The 15667-nt window shown below is 34.6% G+C and overlaps 1 protein-coding gene across 4 annotated transcripts in view; it reads left to right on the top strand.

Moving 5' to 3' along the window:
* The window catches only part of LOC144958369 (signal transducer and activator of transcription 5B-like), a 35777-nt gene extending 22625 nt beyond the window's left edge, over nucleotides 1–13152 (top strand). For 2 of the 4 annotated variants that reach the window (XM_078890340.1, XM_078890338.1), the window contains exons 16-22: nucleotides 1001–1050; nucleotides 1491–1585; nucleotides 2281–2402; nucleotides 2852–3010; nucleotides 3909–3966; nucleotides 6123–6236; nucleotides 12562–13152. In XM_078890340.1, coding sequence (XP_078746466.1) covers nucleotides 1001–1050; nucleotides 1491–1585; nucleotides 2281–2402; nucleotides 2852–3010; nucleotides 3909–3966; nucleotides 6123–6236; nucleotides 12562–12727 — 764 coding nt within the window. In that variant the 3' untranslated portion in view covers nucleotides 12728–13152. Of the gene's footprint in view, nucleotides 1–1000; nucleotides 1051–1490; nucleotides 1586–2280; nucleotides 2403–2851; nucleotides 3011–3908; nucleotides 3967–6122; nucleotides 6237–12558 lie in introns of all 4 variants that reach the window. The other 2 variants (XM_078890339.1, XM_078890337.1) reach the window with 1 other exon arrangement.
* The last annotated feature ends 2515 nt before the right edge of the window (nucleotides 13153–15667 follow it).

Raw genomic sequence — 15667 nt, forward strand, 5'->3', positions numbered from 1 at the left:
AACTTAAATTCTATCCTAAATTTCACAGGAAGCCAGTGCAATTCCTGGAGAACTGGTGTTATATAATCTCTTTTTTTTCGTTAATTTTATAGAAAGTGTGCACTTGGCTAAGAAGCTCACAACATTGCCATCCTGAAGTATAACAGACCAACACACAAAACTATGTGTAACCTTAAATGTTTATAGTCTAGATAATACAGTTTAGTGAGAACTACTCATAAACGCGGATGGCAAAAAACAATAACAAATGCCAGAGTGACTTCAACTTCGATCTATCTATGTCTATGGGGACAAAAATTAGAATCCCACATGTCTGTTCATTTTAACTTGAAGCTGCTTCTTTTTGGCCTCTGATTCAGACCTCCCTAGCTTTACAAAAAATTCGTAGAAGTACGAATTTTTGTCTCCAGCTACAGAGCTGCATAGTTCTCTTTGACTCAATAAATCTTGTGAAAAAGGAAAGTTTAGTTCCTTAGATCCTATATTCAGGACTTTGGAGCATTTTTGGACCATGCTGAGATCAAATTGTTTATTTCTAAAGCTATTTAAAGTGAATTTTTTTTTTTTTCCCCTTGAAAACTACGAATTTTTGAAATTTCAAATTGGCAGCTCTGCTGATTCACCCTGATATAAACCTGTTTAAGAAGATAGGTCTTAGATCATCTCTTACTATCTCTATTATGGGGGTCTTGAAAGCTCAGTCGGTAGAACACTTGCTTCACATGCAAAGGGGGACTGAGATTGATCCCTGGTGCGGTCGAGATTTTTTTCTAACCCCCCCCCCCCCTTTCCATCCAGCAGTGATTGGTAGCTGGGTCTATTAGATCTGATGGAAAGTACTTTGCGATAGACTAGTATCCTATCCAAAGGGTAGCAAGCAATTGATATTGTCCGTTTCACGCTATAGAATCTGGGATAAACTCCGGCTCCATGGGGCCTAATGATTCTGAACGACTACTTTTTAAAGAATTATCTTTTGTATTTTTAATGTCGTCTGCAGGCAACAAAGATCCCAGTAAATGTCGTGTAACTTGGGCTCAGTTCAACAAGGTAAGTTCAGATTTTTTTTCTTTTAATATTTAAATGTGGTTTCTTAGAAGGATGTTAATAATCTCATGGACAGAGAAGTATTAGAGCAAACTGAAACTAAAAGGTTACTAATTCGTACAATGATAAAAAGACAAATGCTATTTTTATCTATCTATCTACCGAGCTATCTATCCATCTATCTATCTATCTATTTATCTATCTATCTGTTTATTCATTTATCTCCTTATTTATTATTTATATATTAATTTTGTCTCCTATATTGGACAACTTTTAAAAAACTATGATTTGTAATTTATTTTTATTCATTTTAAAGTTATATTAATTTTTTTGTGTGATATGAGCTTGAAAATTATTTTATTTTGTTTTTAAAATTTTTAATTTTGGTCAAAAAAAAAAAAGCAAAAAACGAACCAAAATGATTGCCTCTTGTTTTGTTCTAGGACACCCTTCCAGGCAGACCGTTCACTTTCTGGGAGTGGTTTTACACCATCCAAAAACTTACCAAAGAACATTTGAAGGACCTCTGGATGAGCGAGTAAGTGGGCAATAATTTACTACTTTTGTTTTTTGTTTTGTTTTTAAAATTTCATCGCTGCCTTGTGGTCTTGTTTGACACTTGTCTTTGGATAGATGCCAAGTTGAGTCCTTAGAAAAGGCTCTCATTGTCCTCAGGTGTAAAATGAGTACAAGGCTGGTAACAGCATTGTCCTTGTCCAACAAAAATTGTAAGATCGCCAAACAGGGGTAGTGTCTTGTTCTACAGCTTACGTGCTGCTATTGGCTGGGGGGCCTCTTTTAAAGCGGGGCTTGAACCCGGGACCTTTCCGGATCACATTGCAATGCCTTAACCACTCAACCACCTCGCAACCGCTGGTAATATTTTATAATTAAAAATCCTTCTTTTTCTTATTCACCCCTCTTAACCTCTCTCCTAACCACCTACAGCAAAATTGTCACATTTGATACGACACAATATACATTTTTTATTATTCATATTTATTTTGTAAATCACAAATTTTGAAGAATGATCTTTGTTTAATTAAGAAGAATATAAAGTTGTTTTGTAGAGAGCTTGTTTGAGTTTAAAAAATCAATTTTTCTGCTGGGTAAGCCTGCCATTTTGGGAAAATACTGAAAATGATTAATAAGGACATAGTTAAGCTCTGAGAGATAGTACTGATCTGTAAAAGGATAACATTTTTCTCTCTCTGTCTATCTCTTTCTACCCAGTGCCATCATTGGTTTTCTCAGCAAAGACCAAGCAAAATCGTGGCTGAGTGCAGAGCATCCTGGCACGTTCTTGATGCGGTTCAGTGATACAGAGATTGGGGGGATCACCATAGCATGGCACGGTGAGTAAGCCTACCACAAGTAACAAGCATGAAATCTACCATATTATTGATCCATTATAAACATCAAAATATTTTTTAGAGCTTTATTTTTATAGTGCAATATCCACTAAACGTGTTCAGCGCATAGTTGAGTCCTCGGAAAAGGCTCTTTACTCACAATCTCTCACCGTATTCAGGTATAAAATGAGTACCTGGCTGGTAAAAGCGTTGTCTCTGTCCAGAATAAAAAATTGTAATATCGTCTAACAGGCATCATGTCTTGTCCTACATGTAAAGTGTTGCTGTTGGTTAGGTACCCCTTTTAAAGTGCTTTGAGCACAATTAGTGGGTATTGCGCTATATAAAAATCTCAAACTTTGACTTAATGATTGTTATCTATTTATCCAAGTTCCAATCAATAACATTTGCATTGTTTTTATTTTATTACGTTATGTTTCCCCTCAACATAGGAGATGGAAATGAAGTGTGGCATTTGGCTCCCTTCAGCTCAAAAGATTTCCACATTCGAGGCCTGGCTGATCGTATCAAGGACCTGAACAACCTTACAAAGCTGTACCCAAATAAGGACAAACACGCTGTTTTCTCTAAATACTACACAATCACTGCAGGTAAGTGAACTCGTACCAGAATTACTTGGTGCTGTACCCAAATAAGGACGAAAACACTGTTTTCTCTAATTTAGTGGATATTGCGCAATAAAAAGCTCAATTAAAAAAAAAAGATTTGTTTTTAGAAACAGTGCCAGACAAAGCAACTGGGAAAATACGATTGAAATTCATCCCCAGTCGTCACATGCCAGAGTGCCAGAATGACTAGGTTCTGATGGTTTTCCTCGGATCCACGAATATCTGCATACAATAAATACAAGGCAGATTATTTTTGGATGATTTTTTTTCTTTTTCTTGTATTTTTCTCTTATGTTTGGGCACTGTTTCATAAGCAACTTTTCAGATTTTAATCCTGCACCTGTGACTGCTCCCTAATTTTTCTCTGTGCTAGAAGAACAAGGGTGTTGTCATAAACCAGAACTCACATTTATACAGATTGTGTCGTTATATGTGGGGGCAACGTGACTCAGTGGCACTTTGTGGCCTTGAGCAAGTCACTTCGCCCAAACTCAATTTGCGGCGTTGCACTGCGACTGATGCCTGGGTTATTCCAGTCTTCCCTTGGAATAGACCCTAGAGACAAATTTCCCCTATGGGATTAATAAAGGGAATTTTATTTTATTTATTTTATTTATTATAAACTTCCACTCTTGGAGAAAATGAATTTTGTCTGTGGCAGGCCTGGATTTAAAGATTAATAAGAATTTATTTCAGTTTTCTATGTCGACAGGCGACTTGTACTGTATGACATGAAAATAAAGTTCCATATGATACCCTGCAAAAATAAAAATCTTGATTTTACCTGGAATCAATCTTAGTCCCTTTGCATGTCAACTGAGAGCTCTACCAACTGGGACCCCAGTATATGTTTATATGTTATTTTTTTGTGTGTTTCCAGAGACTGGAGGGACCAGCACAGATGACTACGTCAAGGCCCAGCTCAAAACCCACATTCCGTGAGTCGTGTATCTCTTTTTTACTTCTATCGAGTAAAGGTAGACCAAGAAAAACATATTGTTGGAGTTTCCTTTTGCTTTGTTTTTTAGGGTTTTTTTAAATAGTTTTTTTGTAATGAAGTATTATTATTATTATTATTATTATTATTATTATTATTATTATTATTATTATTATTATTATTATTATTATTATTATTATTATTATTATTATTATTATTATTACTAGTAAAAAGCCCGCAATTTCGCGGGGAAATAACTATTTGCATTCGATATTGTACCCACCATCATTTAATGAGGGCAGATTGGTCTATGTAACTTGGTACATCCTCTGTTGATTTTTCTGTGTGGCCCACCATGAAGTGTAAGCCATTATAGCCTCTGACCCATGACACAGCAACATACAGTTGTCCGTGTGTGAAAACAGGTTGTGGTAAGAAAATTAACTGCGAAAATAAACCTGAAGTAGCAGACGTGAGCAGAGTTGAAAGATGATCCTGGGACCGAGAACTTACCTTACAGTACATTACTCTGGTGATCATGTTTGGTGGCGTTTTTATGCACCTCCGTTGGAGGTGTACAAAAACGCACCGTTTTTATGCATCTCCACTGGAGGTGTACAAAACGCACCGTTTTTATGCACCTCCGTTGGCGGTGCTGGTTGATTAATGAAAATGTTGCTGCTTGAAGCTCGAAGGAAAAAAAAAATGATAAGTATTGAATTGTAAGCCCCAATTTAATAGACGAAGACATACTGTGGACGTTTCTGATTTCCCCTTTATCAACAAAACACGACGAATAAGACACTAAGGACGAATGAGAGATGTGATGGGACAGGAAGTTTTTGAAAAACAACAACAACAAAAAAAGAAGAAAGAAAACCCCCAATAAAATGACAAAGACGCGGTAAACGAATACACTGATGATAATGATAAAAATATTATAAAATGATAACAATCGAAGTTTACATATAAATGCACGTCGATAACACATTGAATGGTATCGATGTTGTTTTTAAAAAAAATATGATAATAAATAATAATAATAATAATAATAATAATAATAATAATTATAATAGATAATAGATAATTTAAGGTTTTAAATATATCTCCAGTAATTATAACAACAAAAATGATGTCTTTCTCAATAAAGTAAACTTTAAAAAAAAAGTATCCACAATGGGGTTAAACCCAGTACTTTCAAGGTTAGAGTCTGGCAGCTTTATCCACTGTGCTACAGAGCCACCTGACTGTTCATAATAAGGTCTTTCTAAAACCTTAATTTACCTTCAGTGCAACTTCTATTTTCTGGTTTTAAATTTCGATTTTTTAGATTATTATTATTATTTTTTAATTTATTACCAAAGAAGTTAGACCTGGGTATTATCCACCCGAAACCATCACATTGAAAGCATCAAAGGGGCAATAATAATACTTGATGTCATAGATAGATGAAAACTGTTGAAAACTTAGTGTAGATCTGAAATCCTTAAAGTAATTAAGTGAATACATTATTTCGAATGCAAGATTTGCGTAAAAACGCCAAACTGACAACTTTTTTTACAATGTCGAATTGATTGTTTTTGAGAGTGTTAGTGTCGTCGGTACATATTTTATGATATCTGTTTGACTCAACGAACTTTCAAACTGACTTATTATAAAAGGAAATCAAGTTATCTGTTTATCTATCTGTAAAAAATACATTTCTAATTTTCAAATCTTTCAGTAGAGTTGTGAGCCGTATAATTTTTTTATTGACTCAAATGGCACAATGTTCTCCATAAGGCTATATTTTTTAAAGAAAGGATTATTATTGTCAGTATCATCATCATCATCATCATTATTATTATTATTATTATTATTATTATTATTATTATTATTATTATTATTATTATTATTATTACTATTATTTTTATAATTGTTATTATTATTTTTATTATTATTATATTATTATTATTATTATTATTATTATTATTATTATTATTATTATTATTATTATTATTACTATTATTATTATAATTGTTATTATTTTTATTATTATTATTATTATTATTATTATTATTAATTATTATTATTATTACTATTATTATTATAATTGTTATTATTATTATTATTATTATTATTATTATTATTACTGTGATTATTATTTATGATCTGCAGACAATTGAAGTCTTCAAACCAAGATGAAATGGTAGCCTATCCATTCTCCCCAGACCCCGTGTATGACTCACCTGGCTCTGTTCCTGGTGCTCAGCCAGATTTGATGTCCGATGAGTGAGTGTGACAGTTCTTTCCACCCCCCTCCCCCCAACCCTTCTTTCTTAATAACAGTGATAGTAAATGATGAATTTGATTTAGATTTATCTATTAATTCTAAAAGAATAATTATTTACTTATTTGTCAGGGATGCCAAATGTCTAGTTTCTCGGGGCTTTTTCCGATGTAAGCAGCTTTTCTTGTCTCTAAGTAGAAGACCATTGAAGGTCCTTTCTCTCAAGACAGAAATAATAATATTGAAATTGATGCCACAAAGGCCCCATTATTCATTAGGCGTCGCAGTCCTAATGGCGCTTGCCGTGAACTGTTTTTGTTCAAGTGGATCTAACGATTTCTATAGAGATGGTTCTCCATTTCTCTCTGTCCTGTGCCAGTAGTTTTAGTTGAGAGAGGTCTTTGTTGGTATGGAGGTGTCTTGGAAGAGACGGTTCTTGATTTTGCTGGGTGCTGGCTGTTTGGTCGTGTTGTGATGAGTCTAGGTGTTGTTTGTAGTACTGTTGAAGATCTTGGTTTAGTGATGTTGGGAGTGAGGTGGGTGTTCTGCCAGCGTACTTTTTGCCATTCTGTGACAGGTATTCCTCCATGGCCGTTTGTGCAGGGATTGACTCGTCTCGCCTAAGAATATATCCGAAAAGTTTCCATCTTTGGTATTTTATGGTGTCGCTGATTGGTCTCTTTTGGCAGCGTTCGTATAGTTCGTCATTTGATATTTTATCTGGCCAATATATTCCTCACAGCGTACACAACGACAACAGTTTAGTTGAGAAGGTATCCCGTTCCTGACACCTGCTGACCCGGTCACGGTGAGCGGTCAATCACCGAGAGGAATTTACCTAACGGTGATTGCCGTTTCACTCAATTTAACAATGTTTTGTTTTATTGTCTGTTAGACACCCATATTGAATGAGTTGAAATATCACTACTTGGTATAAAAGTTTATATTTTCTACTTTTACTGTGTGTTTTTTATTTTTTCATAGTATTACTAGATTTCTCAATATAAGTTATCAATGGACGGTAACAAATTACACAAAAAATATAGCGGGTGCAACATTTCAAAAATTAGAGAAAAAAAAACGTTGCTATGGATTTGTCTGAATTTTATGTATTATAAAGACAAGATGTAAATACTTCTCCTCACAAAAAACGTATTTTTCCTCAACAAAAATATATCCGCTACGAGCATTCAAACTCGTCAGTGTAGTTTGGGGCTGGTCTTTAATTGCATTGCGTTGATGGCAAATCGCATTTTATTCATATCATTGATAATGCCGGATGCTCTTTTTTTTCCAATTTTGCTGTTGTTTGGTGACAGGTCTCTGTGCCTTGTTCTCCAAGAAGTCTAAGTCTAAACTTATATTGAGTGATGTGTGGTATGCAGTGGTACTCAAGGAGGTGTTGTTTTGGGATTATTTTGTTTGGAAAATATTTTCTGTATGTATCCGTGTAATGTTTTATTGCACTTTGAATATATTGGATTGTGTCTGCTTTGATTGATTTTGTGTGTGAAATAAAGTTGTGCACATGACTATAGGCCTTGTTTATATTGTCGAAAATTAATCCAATACTGCATGCGTCGTCAATGATGAGTGGGTCGTGGGTGCAGTTCTTTGTTTGTTGGATAATTGTAAGTGTAGACTTTTTCTTGTAAGTATTTGTGGCAGTGGTTGCCAATGAATGATCTGCTGTGGTAAGCCTGTGGTGTAATGCGGTATTCTGTCCAATTCAGAGGCAATAGGACCATCCCTGAGGGTCAGTGGCTCGTGCATGAGATTTGAAAGTCTCTCCTGCGTTTTGGAGTTTGTTGTTATATTCTACTCTGTCGATATCAAACATGCAAGTGCAACCCGTTTCAAGGTTGATTTATTTATTATTAGCGTCTTGGCAATGAGAAAATACAAAGAAGCTAATGAGTCGTGTGTTCAATGTGCTTTATAATGTGTACTTTTTACACATAAATTATGAGTGTGCTCCTTGCTTGTCCAATGCCGTGTCAGTCCCATAGACTAAAAGAATGTCATTAGAATAATTTGAACATTTAAATGGTTTCTTGCGGGCACGTTTCTATTTCTGTGTTAAACAAATCATACCACATGTCCTACATAATGAATTCACTGCTTGGTTATGACTTGCAATTGTGTGGTCCATGCTGTAAGAGAAAATTCAAAATTGACTGAGCGATGTAAGCAATGATATAGTGAATTAATGAATAAAATGAGTTCTAAAACACTCTGTATTACTTCTCATATCCACGCATACATAACAGCGTACATAAAATTTGCAAAAAGAAAAACCAAATACTTCACCCAATTTGGTGAAAGAAAGGGGGGGGGGGGCAGGAAATTCTAACAAGCAGTTGAGCTAAGTTGAGGCCCAACACACAATGTCATTTAAAATTAAACATTAGCAAGATAATTTAAATTATGCAATTTAAAAATTAAATTAACTCATCATTGAAAAAAAAAAAAAACATATATAATTAACAATAAAACCGCAGCGAAATATTACGTTTCAAGAACAAGGCTAAAGAGGTAATATCATTATTACCTGACCTACCGCGGAAAAATAATCATTACAAAATAATGAAAACTGAAGAGTAAATGAAACTTACCTCATTTCGTAGTAAAACTTGTGCCTTGTGAATCACACCAAAAAAAATTTGAAGTTTATAGCAACGTTTTTTTAGAATCCTGGGGTAATTACAAGTAATTTTATTTAAATGTTTTAGAAAAATAGGTGAATTTGAATCACGGCTTGTGGAATAAGTACTGGAGATATTGAAATAAAAATTGGACCGATGGAAAGAGGAGGTCTGCGAGAATTCTTTGCATTTGGGTGGAATTGCATCGTCACGAAGATCGTGAGGTTAATTGGTACGGAAATCATCCATTGGTATCACCCAATGCACGTCAAATCTACGTTCTGGGAATTGATATCGGCTGACCGCTGTTGACCCCGGTTACCTGTCGGGTGAGGTTACGTCGGCGCTCGGAACAGCGGGAAACTAAACGGTCAGATTTATAGTGCAGTTTAGACGCCGTGTCCTAACATTGTTCTTAGATGTTTTCTGTGTAGTGCGTTTAATTTTTCTAAGTTTGATTTTGTTAGTCCCCATGTGCCGCAGTTGTAGAGGAGTATGGGCAGGACGAGTGCTTCGTAAAGTTGGATTTTTCTTTGTTGACTGATGAAATCACGGTTCCAAATGTTTCTGAGGGACTGGAATGCCCGTTGAGCCAAAAGTTTTCTTTGATGGATATCTTCGTTTTCGTTGATGAGGTTTCCTAATTTTCTTACACTTTTCCAGTTATCTTGATTCCTATGGATGGTTGTGAGTTCTGTTTTTGACTCGTTTACTTTTAAGTTCCATTCTTTGAGCACATTTGAAATAATGGGGATGAATCTTTCTGCTTCATGTTTGTGTCGAATATTAAGTCTACGTCGTCTGCATAAATGAGTTTGTTGTTAGTCTATTGCTTATGGGTATATGTGTTCTTAATTCTTTTAACGCTGCTTCTAAGTATACTATGAATAATATTGGACTTAAGCTATCGCCTTGTGGGGTTCCTAATGGTGTGTTAATTGTGGTCGATTCTTTTCCTGAGGTGAAGACAAGAGAAGTGTTAGCTAATAGTATTTTGATGAGTTTAATGTCGTCTTGTTCCAGAAATGTCTCTATGACTGTTAAAAGTTTGTGTCTGTCGATTGTGTCGAAGGCTGAACTCATGTCTATTCCTAGTATTGTTAGTTCTTCTTTGTATTTTTGAGTTTTTGCTTTTAGCCATCGATGGGCCCAAACAATGTCACTGGTGCTGCGATCTTTTCTGAATCCGCTCTGCGATGGTGAAAGGTATGTCTCTACTTTTGGTCTGATTCTATTTAGAGTTATGATGCTAATTAGTTTCCTACATGTTGATAATAGCACTATTGGTCTCAGATTTTCTACAGGTCCCTTTTTCTTGTTTGGTTTATTGATAAGTATTAATTTTCCAGTTCCTATTTCTATGTGTGTTTTATGTGTGAACATTTCATTGAAGATGTTTGCTAATGTTTGATGTTGTGTAGTGGAAAGGCACTTTAGTTCTTCTGCTTTGATTATGTCGAGTCCTGCAGCTTTGTTGTTGTTTAGTTGTCCGATTGCTGCGCAGACTTCATCTGATGTAATGGGCGTGTCAAGTGCTGAATTTTGATCATAGAATGGTTGGATTTCGTCGTCTCCTTTGTATTTATCTTCAAAATATAATTTGATTCGTTTTGTTATATCCTTATCATCGCACATTGTTTTGCCGTCTTCGTCCGTTATGATTAACTTACTGTATTTCTTTTGTTTGATCTTCTCCACTGCTTTATACATTTTGATACAGTCTGGTGCTTTTTTAATTTCAAAGGCCCCATACACTTAACAAAAGAAAGGGGAGAGTGAAAAGAAATGTTTATGTTTTGCTCGTTTACAAGATTCATTAGGTGAGATGTGATGGTCCACTCAATTTGTGGCTATGTGGTCTAGTGGAACGACCACTCGCTTTCAGATCGGAAGGTCCTGGGTTGGAGCCTCGCTTGGCGCATAGTTGAGTCCTTGGAGAAGGTTCTTTAGTCACATTCTCTCACCGTAGTCAGGTGGAAAATGAGTACCTGGCTGTTAACAGCATTGTCTCTGTCTGAAAAAATTGTAATATCGCCTAACAGGCGTCATGTCCTGTTCTAAATGTTAAATGTTGCGGTTGGCCAGGGACCCCTTGTAAAGCACTTTGAGCACATTTAGTGGATATTGTGCTATACAAAAGCTCAATTTCTGGGTATCCGTGTTGCCAAAGGGCCTCCATGATTTGATCCAGGGCTGTTTCACGGCTACCCTTACAGGGTTGGAGGATTTGCCTTCTCCTTAAGGGGCAGCGTGGCTCAGTGGTACGGTCTTTGCTTCGTACCCAAAAATTACCGAGTTCGACTACCCGCCTAGTTGTGTGGCCTTGAGCAAGTCACCTCACCGTTGTTCACTTTGCGGCGCTGCACTGGATTAATCCAGTCTTCCCTTGGAATAGACACTAATGACTAGTTTCCCCTTGGGGATGAATAAAGGGAATTTTATTATTTATTATTATTTATTTTCGAGTGCTTGGCATTCCTTAATGTAATTGACAAGGTTCCTTGGTCTTGTGATATGATTGTTGCCTTTGGACACACAGGTCCCTGGTTCAAGTTCCACTCTTTGCAGTGCAAAGTTGAGTCCTCCATGAAAATGGCTCTTTACTCACATCCTCTCACCACACCCAGGTGTAAAATGAGACAGCATTGTCTCTGGAAAACAATAAAAGTATAACTTTATAGGCCTCATATCGCCCTACGAGCTAATTTTTTGTTGGCTTGGGATACCCCATAAAGCACTTTGACCACATTTAGTGGGTATTGCTCTATATAAAAGCTTCTTTATTTTCTATTAGACACCGTGTCCCATCATGACCCTTTACCAGAAGCACCCATACTATTAACTAATTCAAGTCTAGACTGAAGACAGAATATTTTGGATTAACTTTTCCTTGATATTTCAAAATCACACTCTTCATATTCCATTGGCATCAGCATAACTTAATAGATCATCTACAACTGTACCATTTAATTTTCTGAACATTGAAACATTTAATTTTCTTAAAATTCTCAAGGTAATGTAAATGTAGCTGCTCGAAGCTCGAAGAAATAAATAGTAATGTGTAATTGGAATGTAAGCTTCAATTTGATTACGAAAACAAATAAAACGGACGTTTCAGGTTTCCCCTTTATCAATGATGAATCCTGTTTTGTTGATAAAAGGGAAACCTGAAGCGTCCATTTTATCTGTTTTCGTAATTAAATTGAAGCTTACATTCAATTTCACATTGTTATTCATTTAAAATCCTCACGTCACCTATGTCTTGAAAAGTGCTATTGAACACATAAAGATGGAGATTTTATTATTCATTTATTTATTTACAAACTTGTTTTTCTTTGGGCTAATATGATATAAACATTTTATTTGAAAGGCTTTCTTATTAACAAGATATGATATAAACATTTTATTTGAAAGGCTTTCTTATTAACAAAATATGATATAAACATTTTATTTGAAAGGCTTTCTTATTAACAAAATATGATATAAACATTTTATTTGAAAGGCTTTCTTATTAACAAAATATGATATAAACATTTTATTTGAAAGGCTTTCTTATTAACAAAATATGATATAAACATTTTATTTGAAAGGCTTTCTTATTAACAAGATCGATCGTTTTATTTCATTCCGATTATTTCCTTCTCTTTTCTTCCCCGCCCGCATTTATTTATTCTCGAAGCAGCCGCATCAACCCGATTGTACAAGACATCGCTGACATGGACATCAATTCCCTCACCGATTACATGCCCGAGGACATCGAAAACGCAGACTTGAATGAACAGATTCTAGAACCGGCCACCATGGAGGAAGTTTTGGCCAGTTTTCAGTTCACCATGGCTCAGCAATGAATGATATCAATTAGACGGATGCGTTTTTTGTTTTTTTTTGTTGCTGATTGCAGATCTGCATACCATTATGAAAATTTCGTAATTTTACGAATTTTTTTGGTTCTAACTGAAGATCGAAATAAATATCTTTAATTTGATAAAACGTCTTGAAAATTAAGTTCTGGTGACAGAGCTGGAATGGAGTTTAAGGCAGTATTTTAAGGTATTCAGATCTACATACCATTATGAAAATTTCATATTATTACGAATTTTTTTGGTTCTAACTGAAGATCGAAATAAAGATCTTTAATTCGATAAAACTTCTTGAAAATGAAGTTCTGGTGCCAGAGCTGGTATATAATGGAGTTAAAGGCATTATTTTAATGTTAAAGTGATACTAAGCTGCTAGAAGCCGTTGACTGTAAAAAGTAATAAACAAAAATAAATATAACAGCTTCAAAAAATAACAAAATTCCAAACACGGAACATTTCGGGCTCAAAACCCTTCTTCAGCCAACAACAAAATACATTAAAGACATAAATAAATTACTAAATTCCAGATATATGACAGAGCTTTGACTGAAGAAGGGTTTTAGGCCCGAAACATTCCGTGTTTGGAATTTCGTTCTTTGCCTGGGGGGGGGGGGGGGGGGGGGGGGGGGAACGGGACTTTAACTTTGCCAGTTGACGGTATGCTTATCTTTCGTTTCAGTGTATGACTATGATAAGACTCTATCACATGTAGGAGTCGTTTTTACTGTGTTTGAATGTAAAAACAAAGACAACAAAATACCCTGGAAAAAACTGTTGACATGAATTAGATTGTACATTTATTGTAGTGGAATGATTTTCTTTTCCTTCAAATTTTAGGAGGAAGTGTGATGCGTTTGTTGTATCAATCTGGTGATGAATTTTTTAATTTTTCATATTCGTTTGTTGAATGTTTAGTAAATTGTGTAAATTGATGATGATAATATTATTTATAGAAGATAAGATGTTTCCTACTTCTTTAATATTACAGAAGATAAGATGTTTCCTACTTCTTTAATATTATTATTATTATTATTATTGTTGTTGTTGTTGTTATTGTTTTTATTATTATTATTATCATTAATATTATTATTATTATTATTATTATTATTATTATTATTATTATTGTTATTATTATTATTATTATTATTATTATTATTATTATTATTATTATTATTATTATTATTCCTTTTTCGTTTTCCTTTTTTTTCTTTTTTTTTTTCTTTAAATTTGATTATTCGATTATTTAATTATTTACTTTTTTTTTTTTTGAAGAGTATTTTGCTTTGAACTTTTGCTTCAATCAGAGAGAGAGAGAGAGAGAGAGAGAGAGAGAGAGAGAGAGAGAGAGAGAGAGAGAGAGAGAGAGAGAGAGAAAGAGAGAGAGAGAGAAGGGGGGGGGAGGCTGGGGCTCATTCCAATGTTAACAACTATGTTATACATGCACCAGCTTTATGTTATACTATTTTGGCATTACCTTATGTTGATAACCTGTTACTCACTTTTCCTGATGTGGATTTACTAATGAATTGTCGCAAATGATCTTGTTATATTTTGTATACCAATTGACATTATTATTATGATGATGATAATAAAGTATGAAGAAGATGATGATGATTAATATTATTATTATTATTATTAATTATGATTATTATCATTATTTTTTATTATTATAGCTACTTAATAAGATAGATACAAGAACATATAAAGCTAGATAAGGTATTCGCTTCCGTCCCTTTAATTTCTACACAAGTGAACTTTATTGTTCTTTCTCACCCCGTTCCTCATAACAAACTTTTCAAAAATAACTTTAAAAGATAAGAAGACCCTATTCGATAACGTTAACATCAAACTCAATAGCCTTTATCTAGTTCATGGCAACTGGGTTGGGTTCCTGACCTCCCATAGTGGACAGGGAGGTACTGACTGTATCTTCTACCTCCTAAATCTGTTTTCCAACATGCTTTTTGTCTTTGAATGAGATACTTGGTTTTATCCTGGCTGGGAGGGTAACAGTTGAAAGTATAGTTATAGTTTTTGGAGATGATATTTTTTTCCATTATAAATCATCTCTCTGTTATGTAGTTATTACTTTTAATTTTTAACATATGATTTGTAAACATTTGAGTGTATTCCTCTTAGTAGGGACCTGTGCTTGTGTGTGGATGAGACTTTTAGGAGATCTCAAACTAAGTACACTGATAGTATTGTGCTCTTGGAATCTACATCTGTTCCCTATTTGAACCAATTCTCACTGTTTGGGTTCCTGGCACTTACTGCATCTTCTACTTCTTTACCCCTATGTCTGTTTTCCAACATGTTTTCTGTCTTTGTCTTGGAATGAGATTACTTGGTTTTGTCCTGACCCTGGCTGAGAGGGAAACGGTCAAATGCATAGTTACTGTTTTGGGAGATGATATTTTTTTACTTGTAAATCATCTCTCTGTTATGTATTATTATATTTGTTATTTTTAATGTATAATGTAAGCATTTGAGTGTATTCCTCTTTGCTGGATTTTGTGCTTGTGTCCGGATGAGCCTTATAGGTGATCTCAAGCCGATTGGTGGTATGCTCTTGGAATCTACATCTGATCCCTATTTGTTCCCAGTTCCCCTTTGTCTTACTTTCTCTTGGGTGCTTTAATTGTAATTCTAGAACTTTTTACTATCCCATTTTCTTTCTTTTTACGTGCGCTGATATAACCTAAATGTGTTGCAAGCGCCGTAAAACCCTTAAAAAAAAAAAAAAAAAAAAAGCCAATTCCCCTTTGTCTTACTTTTTCCTCAAGTCCTTTTTAATTGTACATCTAGAATGTTTTTACTATCTCATTTTCTTTCTGTTTATTGGCATTTATATGACAAACGCCGTCAAACTCTTAAAAACAAACAATTGTGCTTTGTAAAATGACAATCTTTAAAAAAATAAAGAGT

This window comes from Berghia stephanieae, chromosome 12 (assembly GCF_034508935.2).
Source record: "Berghia stephanieae isolate SIO BIC M18660-M18661 chromosome 12, UCSD_Bste_1.3, whole genome shotgun sequence".
Lineage (NCBI taxonomy): Eukaryota > Metazoa > Mollusca > Gastropoda > Nudibranchia > Aeolidiidae > Berghia > Berghia stephanieae.